At 45.3% G+C, this 19,111-nt stretch overlaps 1 protein-coding gene and 1 long non-coding RNA gene across 4 annotated transcripts; both read left to right on the plus strand.

Moving 5' to 3' along the window:
• Positions 1-4,823: 4,823 nt before the first annotated feature.
• LOC100837681 (exonuclease mut-7 homolog) lies at positions 4,824-11,963 on the plus strand. 3 transcript variants are annotated; one of them, XM_024459733.1, is made up of 10 exons: positions 4,824-5,133; positions 5,598-6,279; positions 6,365-6,449; positions 6,726-6,813; positions 9,228-9,412; positions 9,687-9,819; positions 9,945-10,117; positions 10,216-10,290; positions 11,300-11,413; positions 11,507-11,963. In XM_024459733.1, the coding sequence occupies exons 1-10, from the start codon at positions 4,986-4,988 to the stop codon at positions 11,546-11,548; spliced, it is 1,725 nt and encodes a 574-aa protein (XP_024315501.1). In that variant the 5' UTR covers positions 4,824-4,985; the 3' UTR covers positions 11,549-11,963. The 3 variants fall into 3 exon arrangements, with proteins under 3 accessions (XP_024315501.1, XP_010231509.1, XP_024315502.1); XM_010233207.3 differs by having other exon boundaries at positions 9,945-10,081; XM_024459734.1 differs by having other exon boundaries at positions 4,835-4,967.
• Positions 11,964-17,297: 5,334 nt separating this feature from the next.
• Positions 17,298-18,834, plus strand: LOC112271029. Its single transcript, XR_002963808.1, has 3 exons — positions 17,298-17,402; positions 17,483-17,536; positions 17,610-18,834. It is a non-coding gene; the product is annotated as an uncharacterized LOC112271029 (long non-coding RNA).
• Positions 18,835-19,111: the final 277 nt, after the last annotated feature.

The raw sequence follows: 19,111 nt of genomic DNA on the forward strand, positions 1-19,111 counted from the left end.
TTAGATGTTTCAATTTTAGATCCTTACCAGGGTTTTGAACCAATCTAGCAAATCTAGTTTGCCTACACCAGCACCATTACGCCTTAGCTTGTCTAATTCTTTTTGAGTTGGTGGTCGAGGACGTCTCCATTGTTCAAGTTCGAATTGCTTGCATTTGGTAATGTTGGTACTGTAAAGGAACTTACTTGGCAATGTATACAATTGTTGATGAGCAAGGAACTAGTGAAAAATATCACTTACTTGACAATGTCATCCATTTCTTCCATGTTTGTTAAGAGAAAAATCATTGCTGTCTTGTACCCTTCAATTGATAATGTCCTAGACTCCCCCTCCCAGTTTTCCAACCTCTTTCTTTAAACAAGGAAATGGTACTTTTTACTAGGAAGGTCAGACTGCACATAACGTGGGGGGCGATTTCTTGAGGTAGACACATAATCAGGGAGGTATAAAGAGATAAAATTTGCTATCTCTTCAACAAGATAGGGCTCACATATTGAAGCCTCCACACGTGCCTTGTTACGAACCTTAGCTCTAACCCTTTTTATTAACCTACATGTACATGCTGCGAGTTAATGTATTTACTAGGAAATGATAGTACCAATTCGATGAAAATGCATGACAAGGAACATACCTTTCATAAGTATACATCCAACGATACTTAACAGGCCCTCCAACTCTAGCTTGGTAAGGGAGGTGCAGCATTAAATGCACCATAGAATCAAAGAACCCCAGTGGGAATATCTTCTCCAATTTACAGATTATGACTGGAATGCTTGCCTCCATATTTCTCATTTGATCAGGATCGATTTCTTTTGCACAAAGCAATCTAAAGAAATAGCTGAGCTCAGCTAAAACCTCCCACACAGCATCATCTACATACCCTCACATCATGACAGGCAACAGCCGCTCCATAAAAATATGGTAGTCATGACTTTTGAGGCCATGTATCTTGAGTTGCTCTAAGCTAACACCTCGCTTAATATTGGCCACATATCCATCTGGAAATTTGAGCTTACTAAACCACAACATGACTTCCTTTTTTTGGTCCCTAGTCAAGCAAAATGGTGCTCTAGGCTTTTCCCATTTGTTGTTGGGCTTTTCTTGAAGATCCAACTTGGATCTACTACATAGCTTTGCTTGGTCAAGGTGGGCTTTAGCATTGTCCTTAGTCTTACCAGGAATGTCAAGAACGGTATTGAATATAGCTTCAGCAACATTCTTTTCAGTGTGCATAACATCTATGTTGTGAGGAAGCAAAAGCTTTGGGAAGTACGACAGCTCCCACAAGGATGGAATGTGTGTCCAATTATGTGTGACATTATAACTAGCAAAGTTATTTTCCTTACATTCATTCATGTAAGCAAAGACTTGTTCTCCTGTTAACTTATGTGGAGCTACATCATGTATTGTTGTATCTTTGGAAAAGGCATGTCTCTGGGTTCGAAACATGTGGTCAGATGGCAGAAATCTACGATGGCTATCAAACCATGTCCATTTGTGTCCATCATCAAGCCAAGTTGTTTGTGGATCTGCCCCACATTCATAACAAGCCAAACCACCATGGGTAGACCACCCGGCAAACATTCCAAATGCAGGACGGTCATGCACAGATGTATGGAAGGCTGCCCTCATATTGAAATTTTCCTTGCGAAAACTATCCCAGGTTTATACCCCCCTCCACGCCTCTTTCATCTCATCAACTAGAGGCTGCATGTACACATTGAAGTTTTTGCCTGAACCAAAGGAATATGTTTTCCGTTTTCAAGCAAAGACCGGGGGGGTAAGTTAAGAGAGCAACAAATACTGGCCAGCAAGAGTATGTTGTTGCCCCAAAACTAAATGGATTGAAGCCATCCGTACACATTACCAACCTCACATTCCTGGGATCGTCTGCAAATCCATCCTCATTGAAACCTTTCAATGATTCACTATCTGCTGGGTGAACCATGATGTTAGCATTTTCCCTCATGCCTTCCATGTGCCACCTCATATGCTTTGCAATTTCTGGCTCCATGAACAATCTTTGCAATCTTGGAATCAATGGAAGGTAACGAAAGACAGCCCTTGGGATTGGTTTACGCTTCCTTTGAGTGACATCAGATGGAACTTCTTTATACCTTGGTTCCTTATAGAAATCACACACTACATTTTTCTCATCTTCTTTGTAGTATAACATACAATGGTTAATGCATGCATCTATTTTAATATACGGCATTTTCAGACCACTTAACAAAGACTTGCAATCATACAAAGAAGATAGCAATGTGTGACCCTCAGGCAGAATGCCCCCTACTAGGTTTAGTATTCTATTGATGCATTCTCCTGAAAGGTTGAAGTCTAACTTGATGCCCATCAATTCTTTTACTGCTCTAAAGCGTGATACTTTTGTTACATTATGCGGGGGGTCTTGAACATCAGCTAACATTGCATAAAAGGCTTTGGCATCAAGTGTAGGCTCGGCTTCTACATTATCATCATTATCAACATGCATAGAATCCCCAAAGTCACACAACATTTCCTCTAAAGTGTTGGCAGGGTCTGTATTATGATTTAAAGGTTCACTTCTAGGCTGCTCCTCATGAGATGTCCATCTATAGTAGTTGGGCATAAAACCCCATTGGCAGAGGTGAGAGGTCATCAAAGTTTTTGTTCTTCTAATATCATTGCAACATTTTGCACAAGGACAGCGAATTCCATACTTGGCACTACGAACCCCATCAAAAGCATGATTCACAAATTCATTGGTGTTTCTAATCCATTCCTGAGAATGCCTTCCACTTTCATCCCAACCTTTGTACATCCAGTCACGGAATTGTTCAGAAGACATGGAATGCTTACTTGATTGCTTTGTAGCATAGAAGACCAGTTTGTTCTTTATTCCTTCAATATGGCCAGCAAAAACTTGTATTTCTCTGAAAAGAATCGATGTACAAATTAATTAGACAAAGCAAAATAATGCTATAATTAGTACTGCACTTGGTTGTATCTATATTATACATACCTCTGAACAGCAAGCTTCAGAAACACCAAGCTTTCAAAACATTTACTTCTGAACAGCAGGCTTCACACAATTGCTCCTTCAAAATACATACAAGAGCATCAATAAATTAGTTATATACTTTGGCCATTGAAATTTAGCCCCCGTCATGACCAAATTCTAGGTCTGCCACTGAGCATGTGCCACACAAACAATGCTCCTACAATTTATAAGATATTTAGATAACACATGTAGCAGACGGAACTATATCAATTGATAAAAACTTCATGATTTCACAAATCATTGAGATATCACAGCTAGCAAAAGCAAATCGTTGCTTCAGACAACCAAATCAATCGACTGAAATCGTTACAAAGACAGATAGATCATGACACATAGCAAATAAAATTAGAAATTAGAGAGGGCGAGAGAGAGTGCTGGAGAAAATTGAGATGAGAGAGCACGAACCAAAAGGGGGGTGGTCAAGGGGCAGCCACCACAGGGAGCCCGCTGCTACCAAGATTCCTCGGCGAATCCCTCCAGAAACGGTCACCGCGACCGCATCCTCGCAGGCGGCACGCCCATCTTGACAGCGGAGGAGGCAGTTCTCCGTGGCACGGATATGGCGGGGAGGGGCGGAGACTGCGAGTATGGCAAGGAGGGGCGGAGACAGAAGGGAACAGTGGCGCAGCGCTGGTACGGCGGAGGGGGAGGGCGGGGCTGGCCGGAGAGGGTGGGGCGGCGTGGGTACAGCAAGAGGAGGAGGGCGGGGCGGCGTGGGTACAGCAAGAGGAGGAGGGCTGCGAGAGGAGGACGACTGCGAGAGGGGAAAGAGAAGCAACCCGAGCGGTCCTTCTCCACAGAACATAAAATTTTCGCTCGACTCTCTCGCTGTCGACTGGGCCCGTGCATTGCACGCCCCTTGCAAAGCATCGCGCGCGTGACGATGAAAAAGCGTGGGATGGACCCGAAAAGGGAAGCAAATTGCCCGCCATGAGCTTTTTTTCCTCAGCCAGGTGGCATTCTTTTCCCGGGGTCAAATAAACTCAAGGTAAAGTTTACTTCATATTTATTTTTGGATGCAAATTTTCTTTACCTACACTATTTGCATCTTTACTTTACTTAGACTAACTAAAATCGGATCTAGGGAAACACATCTACCCTAGGGAAACTTGTGATTTCTAGTAGTGCAACCGGGAGGACGCCAGCGCTGTTATCTGCCGGAGTAGCAGCTGCTGCCGCTCTCAACGACCGGAACCCGTCCCAGTCCGCCGGAACTGCTGCGGCCGTTGCTCTCGACGACCGGACCTCATCGCTGTCCGCCTGCCTTGCTGACATCAACGACTTCGGTGTAAACCAGAAACCGAAACCGAATTTCCGGTTAACCAAAATTTTGGTTTTGCTGATTAAGGCAACAAGTTGACCGAAATATGGAAAACACCGAATTACAAAATCCGAAATTTCGGTTTTCAACCGATGCCCAGCCCTACCTGTCTAGACCCTTCCTTCCCGATTCCTAGCCCACAGCTGCAACCTTGGCTGCTAGGCGCCAGCCGTCAGCCATCACACGCCGTCTCCAGGTTCGAGCAACCCGTCGGACAGCCATTCCCCCACGACGCCGTTTCCCATTCGGTCATGATTTTTTTTCAAAAAACCAACCGGTCATGAATTCTCAGGAACCGAAATTTAAGAACCCGATGAACCGAAACCGACACGCCCGGATGCGAAAATTGCACGGACACGAGCAGCCCATCGGAAAAGAAGAGAGCCGAAAACGGAAACCTGGGGTCGGATCAGGACCGACCAAGCCGTGGTTCTTCCAGGCTCACGTGCTGGCGTGGCGCTAGTGAGCTAGTCCTTCTCTCGGTTCCGCTTCCGCCCCCCTCCCAACATTTTCTCCCCCCTTCGAAGCCACAAACCCTAGAATCTCATGGTACCAGGAATCTTCTGATCCCCAAAAGAGAGCGCGGAGAAGGAGTTGGTGCACAGGGTAGGTATAATTTAAAGTATGGGTTGTCTCAAGGCAGTGATTCAGGAAGACTATGAAAGCAGTCAAAATAGTGAATATCGCTCCATATGCTTACACTCATTTTCAGATCTGTCACATGTTTCCGCGGCTACTTTTATGTATCTTTTGAAGGACAGCTACCTATATGGTATACCTATTTCCTTCATGTTATCCTAAAGTTTTCGTGTATAATGTACTTGTGTGGTTCAATATTTACATTTTTTTTGTTGAAGGTCTTTTCTTTTCTAAGGCCCGCTGCAATTAGTTTTGTTTGGCTACGGAAACAGAATATTCCAAAACAAACATAACTTGTGGTAGAAATTAAACATCACATTTTGAACATTGGTCGTTTCAGATTTAGTTCAGAGTAGATCCTGTGAATGTATGACTGGGATGAGGTTAAATTTATTATTGCAATATGATTTCTGCTATAGCACAGGGTCTTGATTCTCTTGCTTTTAAAACTTTATACAATTTATGCTTAGGTAAGGAAAAGCTGTACTTGTCTACTCCATCATAGATTACTATGTGCCTTTTGCTTTCATGTCAACTTGATCCTCGATCTTCTCGTTTATGCTTTTCATACCTGACCTCCTGTAAGCTTTAATTTAGGAACCCACAAAGCAACCCTGAAGTTCAGGATCCTTCAGCAGCAGGTTAAAAGCGCATTGCATAATGCTCCTCAGCCCGGCCCATTCACATACATTGTTCAATGCATGTACATTGTACCTTTGCTGGGCCATAGTCATGCTGAAGGGTTCAGCCATATGTTGATATCTTCTTTGAGGCATTTGAAGTCGATGGAATCGGTACAGGAAGACTTCATTGATGCAAAGTGTCTTGCTGCACAACTTGTTCTAGACATTCTTGCTTCTGTTGTACCCCATGAGGAACGCATATTGGTGAAGCTTCTTGAGACATTTGATATTGAGTTGAAAGATATGGCCCATGCTTTGTATGGTTCAAAGTTAGATTTTGGAGATGTAGAGAAAACAAGAGAACATCTCAAACAGTATGTGCAGTGCTTTATGAAATCAGAATCTTATGTGACTGCTGTGGCCCTGATAACGCGATTTTCCATCCAATGTTGTGACGAGTCATTTCTCATAACACTTATGGGAAGTAATCAATTCAAGGAGGCAGAGGAGTGGGCTGCTTTCATGGGAAAAGAAATGATAGTTGTGCTGATTCAGAAGTATCTAGATATTAAAATGCTAAAAGGTGCAAATGAGTTGGTGAAACAATATGACCTTACAGAAGAGTTCCCAGATGTTAATTATTTGTATAAAGAGAGGTGACTTTCCTGTCGCTCAATGGAAATTAGTTGTAGACTATATTATTTACTTTTCTTTAGAATTGTGAATTTATTGTGTTTGCAGTTCACTAAAGAAGCTGGCGGAGAAAGGGTGCTGGGATGTTGCAGAAGTCCGTGCCAAGAAGGAAACAAAACTAATGGAGTACCTGGTAACTTCTGTCCACATTATCACAATCAGCCTTTTGGACATGCTTTTGTTCTTACATGCCTTATATCATGATTGACTGATGATATTTGTGTCAATAGAAGGTCAATTCAGTTGATTAAGGCCTAGGTTCATATACAGGATTATCCTTGTTCATGCAATGAAGTGGGTAGGAGAATTTTTTTTTCTGTTAGGTGTGGGGCATAGATGATGTTTTTTGGGGAGCTGATCCTTAGCTACTTTAGATGCTTACATTTTCTTGTTGATAACTCTTGCACAGGTATATCTAGCTATGGAAGCTGGTTATATGGAGAAGGTTGATGAGCTTTGCCAACGATACTCTCTTGAAGGTTATGCCAATTCTTTGGGTAAGCTGACACCTATGATGTCATTAATCCAGCAGTAAGCTATAGATCTAGATTTTACTATTCATTTGTGTAAACACTTAAGACAGCCTCTACACTTGCATTATGTGTTTAAAAGACACTCCAATGATATCTCCTTAGGATTATATAGTAGTACTCAGTTACTCACTAGAACGATCGAGTTAAGAGTATATTTCGCAGAACTACAGGTTTAATGTATAAACTCCGCAAAGTTGCTGATTTAAGGATCAATTCAAAGAACTCCAAATCGCGGAACAGCTTTATCACTAACCTACAGGCTAGGCTCTAATCCACGTGTGATGAGTCGGTAGTCTAGTCATCTAATGCGTTGTTTACTGCATGCATCGGTTGCACAATTCAAGACGCTACCTTGTGGGCCCAGGTGGTCTGACCAAATGATAAGTTCAGTTTATTGAGTTGCATGCACAAACCAATTCACCGCAAAGCTTAAGCCGATGAGAAAAGGTGGGTTATATACTTCAACACCCACCCTCATCATGTCTAGGCATTGTTAGGCCTAAGACATTGACTTGAATGGGTAACCAATATTTTGTTAGTATCGCATAAGTCGGATCTTGAACTCAGGGCCTCTTGGCTTTTATGCACGAAACAATTCACTGAAAAGCCTAAGATGATGAGAAAATGTGGGCAATGTACTTCAGACAGATCGACCTTAAAACCTGTAGGTCTGCGGTGTAGTTTTTGATAATTGTACATTAAAGCATGTAGGATTTTTGGCTCCCGAGATCCAGTGCACCCTATAGTTCAAACATCATGAAAATCATGTTTTGAAGTTTCAAAAAAAATCTGATTTTTTTTTTGTAGTGTTAGTATAGATGTATACTACATATCTGTACATTTTCGTGTAAAGATTCATTGATTTGTGGTCTGTGTAAAAATACCAAATCTAGGGATGTATAATAGCGCTATTGAGGTATCCATTTCCTCCCCAGATTTGGTATTTTTACACAGACCACAAATCAATGAATCTTTACGCGAAAATGTACAGATATGTAGTATACATCTATACTAACAGTACAAAAAAAATTCAGATTTTTTTGGAACTTCATAACATGATTTTCATGATGTTTGAACTATAGGGTTCACTGGATCTCAGGAGCCAAATGGGGTTTCTGGTAGTGTACTCTCAGATTAATGACCTTGAGGTTTAATTTCTCACTGTAGGTTGTATAGTTTAAAATCCAACAGGAAAGAAAAATATTATAGGGAAGTTTAATGCATGTGATGTGCCAACTTTGTATTACGTCCGGTTGGCTAACATCCGGCACTACAGTATTACAATTATGGAGAAGTTGATTCATAAATGATATAATCCTAGAAGTTTGGCATGTATTTTAATTACTCAATTCATCTTAACTAGGTTTATCTTTTCTTTTAAGTGTATCATTTATAATAGAAAAATGCATCAAGAGATGTACAATCGAGAACCAATCCGAAAAGAAGAGCAAATATTTATCATTAGTGTAGTTACCAGTACCAACAAAGGAAGAGTCATATTTTTCTTATGTGTTCCTAAAAGAGATAAAGAACTCCAATGGAAATTGGAAAAAATTGTAAGATCTTTGGCACGAGAAGAAGGGCCGAGCCAATCCGTATCATCTTGGCTCAGTTCTGCTTCCCAACTGTTTTTTAAGAATACCTCAGCACCAATCCTAAAAGATAATGAGATCGCATGTGTTATGTGGGGCCAACATTACCAGCGTTGTACCAAGTCCAAGAATCCTACAGGAGCTGTGGATTGAGACAAGTTAGGAAGTTTAAATATAAGTGAAGGAGTCAGACTGGATATGGTAGAATTTTCGTCCTGTAGAAGTTTTCTCTGCTATTACCAAATCTATTAGTCAAAAGTAGGTTAGGACTTCATCTTTTCCAAGTCAGTTGTAATCTGTACGCTATATTATGGCCCAGACGTTATACAGAATCAAGCAAGGAATTAAACCTAAAGTGAATTTATGTCCCAGCTTCCTTGTTCTTTCCAAAATCTCTTGCTTTGGGCGCCGCGGCTTCAAACCCTGGCCTGCCATCGTCCATCAAGCACCCATACGACCTGAGATTGGGGTTGGGGGCTGTTCCATCCTCCAGTTCTACAAGTATGCTGATGGTGAATGCATAGTTATCCTACAAGTCATCGGAATGAGAGTGATATGGTCTTTGGATTTTATGCATCCTGATTTCAGATAATACTATCTAAGGGAACCTGGCAGACGCGGATTATGTAAGTGTGGTGGTAGTTGAGCCATTTAGTCCTGTTGGTTTAATGTTCCAAGTGTTATTTTTTTATGCAGTTTTGATGGCATCCCACTGTGTAGCATCGCACCCTCACCCTAATTTGTTTAACCTAACTGAGTTCTTTCCACTAATTATGCACGACGCAGTCCCTGAGGAAGTCTTCTGTCGGTCTGACTACTTGGACCTGAAGACATTGATTTTAGAAGAAATTGTCTGGGTTGATGAGATTGAAGGACTACTTAATGCAACGAGTTATATTGAAGCTTGTAAAATCATTGGCGTGGATTGTGAATGGAAACCTAATTTTGAGAAAGGCAGCAGACCTAATAAGGTAAGTGATGCCTCAGTTTAAATTGCTCTCAGCCTCCATGATTGCTTGGTTTATTGCCAACCCCTCCCAAATTTACTGTAAGCTTATGATGTAATTTATGCCAATTGGTGCCATCATGTCATATGGGTGCTAAATTTTTTTCCAATGACAATTTTTGGGAATACAATGTTGCAATTAAGTTTCGTGATATTTTGAGTCCTCACTGCTAGAGGATAACCGTTTAATCTTTCTGCATATTTTAGTTCTTCACTTGACAGATTTCGTACATGGTCAGGTCTCTATCATCCAAATTGCATCAGATAAGAAAGCATTCATCTTTGATCTGATTAAGCTGTACGAAGATGATCCTAAAGCATTGGACTGCTGCTTCAGGCGAATTATGTGTTCATCTAACCTACTAAAGCTGGGTACTGCATTAACGTGATCAAACACTCCAGACTTCCCATATTCTTGTTTTCCTTGCAAGGACATTTCCTTATTTTTTAGCTTGTTAGAGAAGAACTAACTTCCTTTTTGCCATTGAAAACCAAAGGCTATAACCTGCAATGCGATCTCCATCAACTGTCACAGTCCTATGGAGAATTGCAATGTTTTCAGTCCTATGAGATGCTGCTTGATATCCAGAAGCTGTTTAAAGAAACTACTGGTGGTCTCTCTGGGTTGTCAAAGGTATTCATGATAGCACAAATATGTCCCGGTCAACTGGTATCCAACTGATTTTGACCATTTCCTGAGTTTAGAGTAAAGCTTATGACAAGTTATCTCACTTATATATTCTTTATTCTATTACCTAATGCTGCCAGAAAATATTAGGAGCTGGTTTGAACAAGACACGCCGGAATAGCAACTGGGAGAAGCGGCCTCTCAGCCAGAATCAGGTCTGTTGCTCTCTCTCTCTCTCTCTCTCTCTCTCTCCCCCTCTCTCTCACTCTCTCTCACACACACATCTGGGTTGCATAAATAAGAAGGATTAATTTGATATATGCCGTTGGAAAATTGGCCTATTCGAGAAGAATAGACTGCTACCAAAGGACATTTTTTTAAGGAATCAATCAAAGAACATGGTAGTGCGCCCTTTATTAACTTCTACTCCCTCCGTTTCGGTTTACCGGGCTGATCTCGCTGATTTCGTGATTCCAGTTTACCCGGCCGATCTCCCGATTCTTCTCGTACCAAACGAGCGCCCGCCTTGTTTACTCCACAAACAGCAACGCCCATTGATTACAGGAAGAAGGAATACCACCGCGTCATAACTTCCTGATTAAATACTATCCTAATTCTCCCCCCTACATAGGACCTTCCCAGTTAAATCGTGACATCTGTTGCCATGCAAACCAAAAAAGCGCACAAGCAGTTAATTGCTTCGGCTTTTGAGTGGGTAATCCCGATTTAATGCGATTTTCCTTTTAGCCTGTCATTAATAACGCCATTAAGTGAGACCTGCCTTGGTTACGATGATTTGAGAGATCAGCCCGGTATACCGAAATGGAGGGAGTACAGTTTTTACATGAAGACATAGAAGGTAGGGTTTATGTCATACAAGTCTAATCCATACAAGTTTTTGCTGGAAAAATGAGCTTGTCAGTTATCGTGGTACCTCTTTTCTTATGTACAAGCAATATTTTCAGTTTGGTCTCGAGTTAAGCTTACCTCGACCAAAAGTGCGAGTTCAGATTGTCAAAATATGCTTTACCTTGTAACTTGAAAGTTGTTAGTACTGTGTACTCCCTCCGTTCCTAAATTTTTGACGTGGTTTTAGTTCAAATTTGCACTAAAATCATAACAAGAATTTAGGAACGGAGGGAGTACTTGATAAGGCATACTATTGTTTATCATGGACATAAAGTGTGGCTACTAATATAGAGATCGGCATGCTTCCTTTTGCAGAAAGAGTATGCTGCTCTTGATGCCGTGGTCCTTGTTCATATTTTCCATCATGTCAGGGGGCAACCTCAGTTTGGTGTCACCGAGGGACGCCAAGTTGAATGGAAGTCACATATCGTAAGTTCTCGCTTCAAACATCAAGAGACAAAGAATAGGTGTGTATAAAATTAACCTTGGACATTATGTGATAAAATAAACTTTCTTTGTCAGGTGTCTCGAGTGAACCGTTCGTGTAGTCCATTACGGTTCTAGAACTAGGTTGTGCGGAGAGCAAAGTACCTCTGAGTTCTGACATATACAAGCACCTACTGGTCAGCTTCATCTTCTAAGGAACCAACCTGTTGATAGCCTCTTCCATAGTTGTCTCTCATCCTAGCTGATTTCAGTGCACTGGCTGTTGCTGTGACCCATTAGCAATTCCTCTTGTAAATATGGTTCGACACTCTCCCCTGTCGCATACTCGCATCGAAGTTAGTGCAATTGCTACCAGTTGAGGTGTATCTTTTCTTTGGTGTTGAATAGTGAAACTATGGATTAGTGATGGGCGACAGTCTCTTGAGTTGCACAGCATGCTTGGAGTTGGCTAAAGGCTGGAGAATGAGATTTCTTCAAGTACTTGTGCTGCTGCTTTCTTTGTTTTCCATCCATATCTTACGAGGTTTCCTTCCATTGTGCAATAGGTTAATAGAAAAAAGGTGGCATAACTAATCCTTGACTAAACAATTTTGTTGTTCTGTGGAAGTAATTGTTTTTTCTTGTTGGATCGTTCACACTGAAATATCCCAGCAAATTGCCGGCACGGCACAGGTTGACATGGACTCTGCCGGCACGGCACTAGAGCAGATTCCCAGCTTCCCGTTTTATTTTGTGGTTAGCTAATTTCCGTAATGATTAGACATCTGAAGAAATTTATTAGGTGAAAGTGATGTCAGCTTATAAAGGCAAAGTTGCCCATTATGCTAGATGGAGACATGTAATTATGGATAATTTCCTATCTGCACTGCTATCTTTCACTGTTACGTGGCATTAGCAACACCAACAATTCTTAGTGAGTGGGAAAAACAAAGATTAGGACATCCTTAGAAAGAAAGGCCATGGTTCTGTCCTTTTTCAGCTTTCAGCTTCACAATATAATCCTGTTGCTTCCACTTTTTTTTTCCATTCTACGCATTCGGGAATCATTTCTAGTTGCATGTTGCAATCTCCGTTGCAAGGAATCGATATCCAGGGGAATAGTGGTGTGTGGCCAGTGTGGTGAGGCAGGGTATCAATCTGTGATAAGCTTGAAAAAAAAAGACACATGTTGTATAAGTCAACGCTTGCTTCTGCAACAATGCATTCTTTTCAGGATGGTTTCACCACAAGATCATCCTGTCTTGGATAGTTGGATGGTCCAATGTACTTGGCTTCGTTTCACGAAATGAAATGAAATTATCTGTTTGCTGGTTTGAGATTTGTAATGGTTCCGTTTCCTTTTCGGCGTTTCATAAGGAAAAAGCTATAATTTTGGTCTACCAAATATGGCCAAAGTCTAAGTTTGGTCCCACAAGTATGTCAAAACAATCTAGATTTGATCATCTGCTTCGTTGAAAGCAGTTTTGACGACAATGTGACAGAGGATAGGGCGTGACGAGGAATTGCAGGCGGCGGCGATGCTGGATGAGCCACCACTAGCCACCCCAGGGACGATGTCGTGGTGGTGTCACGGCAGATGCCATAGGATGGCTTATGTTGAGGCTGATGGACGAAGGAGGAACCGGAGGAGGGAGGACGTGATTAGAACCACGCACAACACAAGAACACACACGGTTTACCCAGGTTCGGAACCCTCCAAGTGAGGTAAAACTCCTACTCCTACTTTGTAGTATTACTCGAGATACCGAGGGCTACAATGGTGCTCCTTGAGCTGTTTCTTGAGGAGGAAGAAGAAGGGGAAAACCCTAAATGACTGAGTGAAGAACTCCTCTCCCAGGAGGGGTGGTGTCCTTATTTATAGGCCGCCGATGTCACACTGACATGTGGACCAAAAGCAAACCCTATCTTCTACGGGGCTCGCCGGGTACGCCCCATGGTTCCCTTGAGGTTGCACGGCAGGGGACAAAACAGCTTTACTTTTCGTAGCGCCAGGCGGCGCGCACTGTAGCCACGCGCCGGCCTTCGTCATCGGTCCTTTTTTGGCGTGTCACTGTGCAGTCGCCTGGCACCACGACGTGAGTAACGACTGCTTTCCCGTGATAAAGAGGGCACTGATTTACCTTGCGCCATGTGCTCAGGATAAAACCGTTGACGCATCTCGGCATTGGCCGAGATCAGACTGCTTGTGCTTATCCTGCAATCACACAAGACAAGATAGATATGGCGGCATACCCTTGGTATGCCGGCCTGTTATCAATTCGGCTTAAGGATGCCGGCGTACTTGCCTGTGCCGGCTTTGCCCTCGCTATCTCGGCTAATATGTGTCGTCACGACCCTACCCGGGGTCATCCCCCCGACACTAGTCCCTGAAGCTGTTGTGGTTCAACAGGAAAAGATGTCGGGCCACGACAGTTTTCCAAAACTCAGGCAACCAAAGCCTAGTAGGGCTGAGCCAAGGAAAATGCCGAGACAACCCCGAGCTTTCTTAGCCAAGATCGGGCAATTCCGACATATTTAGTCGGCGCGGTATTTTCAGCCTTGAGCCGAGATTCCTTTCTTCATCGCGGCCGACAATAGAAAACCCGTTTGTGCCGACATTAATGCCACTTGTCGCTCATACACTGCGCTCCGCTTAGATAACGGGAAGATAAGACCAGAAGTACTGCCGGCGCGCCTTTTGAGGCGAGCGTGTCGTCCCATCAGACAGGAAAACTGGCAGGCCATTAAGAGGGGGGATTTCAGTTTCCACGCAAAGCCTTATCTCCCCGGATTCGATGGGATTTACTACGCCACGTCGTCCAGTAATCGTGCGCGTGCGCCGTTTACGAGGTTAAACGCCCCCATGATCGTGTGTGGTTTTACCGTTGGCCACGGGGATCGTGGGCACGGAAGATCCGCGCCCCATTAGTGCGCCCCCGTTATAAATAGGGGGACGGGGTGAAATAGCTTTCACTTTCCCCCGAAACCCTTGCTCTCCCTCTGCTCTCGCGCGCCCCGCCATTGCTGCGAGCTCGAAGCTTTTCTGCCACCGCTTGTCCTAATCTCCAGCAGCCTAGCTCGCCGCTGCACCCTTGCGCGCGCTTGCCTGGCTCTCCGCCGCCGTTCTCTTGCTCGCCTGCGTCCTGCGCCACTAGCTCCTCGCCGGACCCCAAACCTAGATCTGTTTTCGAGCAATGGCCTCTTCTTCCCGCGATGCTGCCGCCGTCGACCCCGCCGTTCAGCACGCAGAGGAGGACACTGGCTCGGAGCGCGCCGGATGGGAGGGCTCCGACGTGTCGCCGGCGGACATCGACTAGCTCCGCCGCACCTGGCGGATCCCGGAGGGGGTGGAATGCCGGATCCCCGGCGATGAGGTCGTGCCAACACCTGAGCCCGGTGAGTGTGTCGTCTTCGTTGCTCATTTCAAACGCGGGTTTGGGTTCCCGGCTAGCGACTTCACTAGGAAGTTCTTAGACTATTTCGGCCTCCAGCCACACCACCTTCCGGCTAACGCCATCCTCACTCTCTCGGCATTTGTCAGCTGCTGTGAGAGTTATCTCGGCCTCTGGCCCTCTGTTGACTTGTGGGCCAAGTACTTTATGTTCTGGCCCCAGGTCCTTCCCGATAAGGACAATCTCGGCGCCGCTAAGCCCATGACCCAATGCCGCCGCCACCTTTATACCCCGCCGAGGTTCCATCTTCTCTCGGATCCAAGGTCTTGAGTCCTGCGAGAAATGGCTCAAGACCTTCTTTTACATCAAGAACTCCTTCGACACCAAAAGGATCAACCTGCCCTGATTCGTAGTCGGTCCACCAGAGGAAAAGAAGAACTGGAAATATGACCCCAAAGACTCTCTTCAGGAGATCAATGAGGTTCATGCTTGCATCATCGAGCTCAAGGAGAATGGGATGACGGCCGATGACCTGCTGGCGACATTTGTGTTGCGGCGGGTATGCCCGTTCCAACGCCGAACACACAAGATGTGTTTTTATAGAGGCCATTTCGACCCGAACCGGGTTTCGACCATCAGGCTGGACAAACTCGAAGTCCGGCGCCGAGTTAAAGCGATCGCCAAGACGAACCTGTCCGAGAACTGGAGCTAGGGCATGATTCCGTTCAGCCGGAAGAACCGTGCGCCCCCGGCAAGTCTTTATTTGTATATGTCTTCGATTTTCATCCGACATGATTGTTATGCCGGCTTCCATCCGACAATGACTTATATCGGCGCAACCTTATACTTTGTGCAGAGATTTACCCTTTAGCACAATGAGGACGGGTATTTGCCGGATAAGCGCTTCGGAAGCGAGCGCTTGGTAGCTGACCAGGAGGACCCGGACTCAGAGGACCACATGCCGATATCTCATGCCGGCCCCTGTCGTGCCGTAGGTAATGACTCCCGACATCTTCTCATAGATATCAGAATACTTATCACCAAAATATTCATGCCTGCATTGATCCGGGAACAACTGACTCGGATGATCCAGCCCCTGCTGTGGCGTTGGGTCCAGCTGCTGCTACAGTGTCGGCCGGTGAGAAGCGCATCGCCGAGACCGACCTTTCCAGGACCTTGAAGCGGAAGAAAACCGCTGGGCGGCAACCGAAGCCGAAGCCCATGGTCGCCGGGTAAGATTTATAGCATTTCGATCTTCCAATGTCGGTATTTTTCTTAATCGTCATGAAGGTGACAAACTTTCATTCTTGCAGGGAGGCCCTAACGGCTACACAGTCTCAGACCTGCATTGCGTCGGAGATTCCAGCAGCCTCGTCTCCACGTGCAGAGCCTTCAACTCAGGCCACGGGAGAAACCGAGACCGCCGCAGATCCGACATCCCCCGTCCGGGATGTCGGCCCTGGCATCGACGCTTCGAGCGTCGCACAAGCCGGGACATCTGTGGCCGGGACTTCGGCGACCGAGCCTGCTCCCTTGGCAGCAGCGCCTAATACGCAGCCACAGCCGCTGGCCATGGATTCTCAACAGCCGGCCACACAACCCCAAGGACCCCAAGGACCCCAAGCAACAACAACTTCGCCGCCGCCGCCGCCGCAGCCGCAAGCGACTCAACTAGTGGCTGCACGACCTAAGAAGACCAGGAGCTCCGCCATCCCGGCGGGACAACAACCTCCGAGTTCTTCCGGCTCGCCATCCGTCTGGGGTACTCAAGGAGTTCCCCTTAGGACAGCGAGCGGGCATAGCTAGGGTCACTTGGCCAGTACATGATGGACTGGAACAGCGCCAACAGCTACGAGGTGAACTCTGGCACCATCCAGGCAGCGCAACAGAACGCTCTGGTGGGGCCACCACCTGTGGCGGCGACTCCGGAATCGGTGGCGGCCCGGATGTTCCAGACGAGGGTCACCCTGTTCGAGTCCAGCCGAGCAGCCGAGGTACACAAAATTCCTTGAAGTTTTTTACTCTATCTCTAGTATGCATACTCCTAGTCCCCGAGGTTTAGGGCGAGTAGGAATTAGTCGGCCTGAAGCTCATTTTAGAAAGCCTCAAACACTCTGCAAAACTTAGGAGCTTCAAACACTATTCCCCGAGATTCAGGCCGGGTTTAGAATAGTCGGCCTGAAGCTTAAAAAACCTCAAACACTATTCCCCGAGATTCAAGCCGGGTTTAGAATAGTCAGCCTGAAACTTAAAAAACCTCAAACACTATTCCCCGAGATTCAGGCCGGGCCGGGTTTAGAATAGTCGGCCTGAAGCTTAAAAAACGTCAAACACTATTTCCCGAGATTCAGGCCAGGTTTAGAATAGCCGTCCTGAAGCTTAAAAACTTCAAACACTATTCCCCGAGATCCAGGCCGAGTTTAGAATAGTCGGCCTGAAGCTGATAACTGTTGACTTGTCACTGTAATAGAACTAACTGTGGATCACCTTCTTGCAGAGCTGCATGAATAAGCGCAACGCCACCTTCAAAGTCCTGCTCGCAACGCACTAGAAATTGGCGGCAAAGGACAAAGCTTTGGTGGCTGAACAGCAAAACAAGAGTGAGTATATTTCCACCGACATAAAAGCTATGTTCAACTATCTATGTACTGTGAAGACTGATATGTGCCCTCATACGCAGCCGGGAACGATGCTCAAGTGTCGGAGCTCTTGAAGCGCGTCGCGGAAGTGCAAGGTATGACCTAGTCATTATCTCGTGTTGCATCCATTTCAATCTTGGACTCTTGTCATTAATGTCTTTCAAACAGGGGAGAAAACTCGGTTGGAGGACCAGCACCGAGATGAGGTGGCCCGGCTGAGGGCGCAACTTGAAGCGCAAGCCAAGGCGCACAAGGCCGAGGTAGTTCAACTTACCTCGGCCCTCTCCACTCAAGCCGACGAGAAGATACGCCTGGAAGGCGAAGTGCAGAAATGTAAAGATCTTGTCGCCAAAGCCGAGGCTCGAGCCAAGTCTGCTGAGGAGGAGAAGGCCGAGAGCGCCCACACGCTCAACCTGTGCGCTAAGGATCTCGGCAAGATAGATGGACTGCTGGCCAGTAAGTTGCCTTAACTCAAATCTCTTCCGTTGATCACTAAGCCGACAACAATGGTATGCCGAGATTCATTATTTCTTCTTTGTCCTTGTCAAAAAATTTCCCACACTCTACCGAGACTGCTCAAGCTGCCGTGATCAGAGCTCGCGGAAAAAGGGATTCAGCCAAGGCATTGCCCTCGGAGTACGATGTGGAGGACTACCTCATCAGCATCTGGACCCACGTCAAGCCACTGAAGTCCTTCGGGGTCGACATGCTTAATGCTAGCATCCGCGCCTTACGAGCTCTGTGGCCGGGAGAAGAAGCTCCGAGTGGCATCCCGGAATTAGCCAAGCGTCTCCTGGGGGTGGAGGACTGGCTGAGCGAGTGGCGAGAGTCGGCCGCTCGTGTCGGCGCCGACGAGGCACTGTCGTTCATACTTTCCTCGTACGACGGCATTAACCTTGATGTGCTGCAGTCCATGCATGTCGGCTCGCCCTTCCTTTCGGACCCGGAGCTCATTGCGAGACGTTAAGAACGGGCCTACTCCTTCATCCAGTATGCCGACGTGCATAAGTTTGTGGAGGGTCCGATATCAGACGCGGACGATGAGGCGGCCGATATCAGACCCAAAGGTCGCCTTCCTTTCGCTATTATCTTCAAGAAGGATAACTGTTTCCTTTGGACCTCACAGTGCGATGAGTTTCCATATCTTGAAAGATAAGCTTCCTAACCCACAGTTTTCCTAGAATGGTAACCTAACTCTGATACCCTTTTCTAGTTCTAGATCCTTTAGACTCTTCAAGCTCTTTTTGGATATTTTGAGATGTTTCTCACTAAGGTCTAGGCGCCATTCTCTTACAAGATCATAAAGTTGTGGCGTATGCGTCTCGCTAACTTCGTTTTCACGAACATACAACTATCCGACTCATGATCTTAAATTCTTGCACTTGTTTCTTTCTCTCAAAGTCTAGTGACATTACTTGCTCGGCAACCGTTGCGAAATCCTTTTCGAGAACCAAAGCCTCAAGTATGTTTTCACCACATGATCTTAATCTCAGACCGTGACGTTGAATTGAGAACATCGAAGACTTTGTTTTGACAATTTCACACTTCGGGCAAAGCTATTGTTATGGCTGACGCCTTAGTCGCAATTCTTTTTGCAACAACCTCATGTTTAAGGTTTGTCAACCTGCTCTCATTCCACAAGGTTATCTTGCCGACCTGATTGTTATGTC

Source organism: Brachypodium distachyon, chromosome 2, assembly GCF_000005505.3.
Source record: "Brachypodium distachyon strain Bd21 chromosome 2, Brachypodium_distachyon_v3.0, whole genome shotgun sequence".
NCBI classification, from domain to species: Eukaryota; Viridiplantae; Streptophyta; class Magnoliopsida; order Poales; family Poaceae; genus Brachypodium; species Brachypodium distachyon.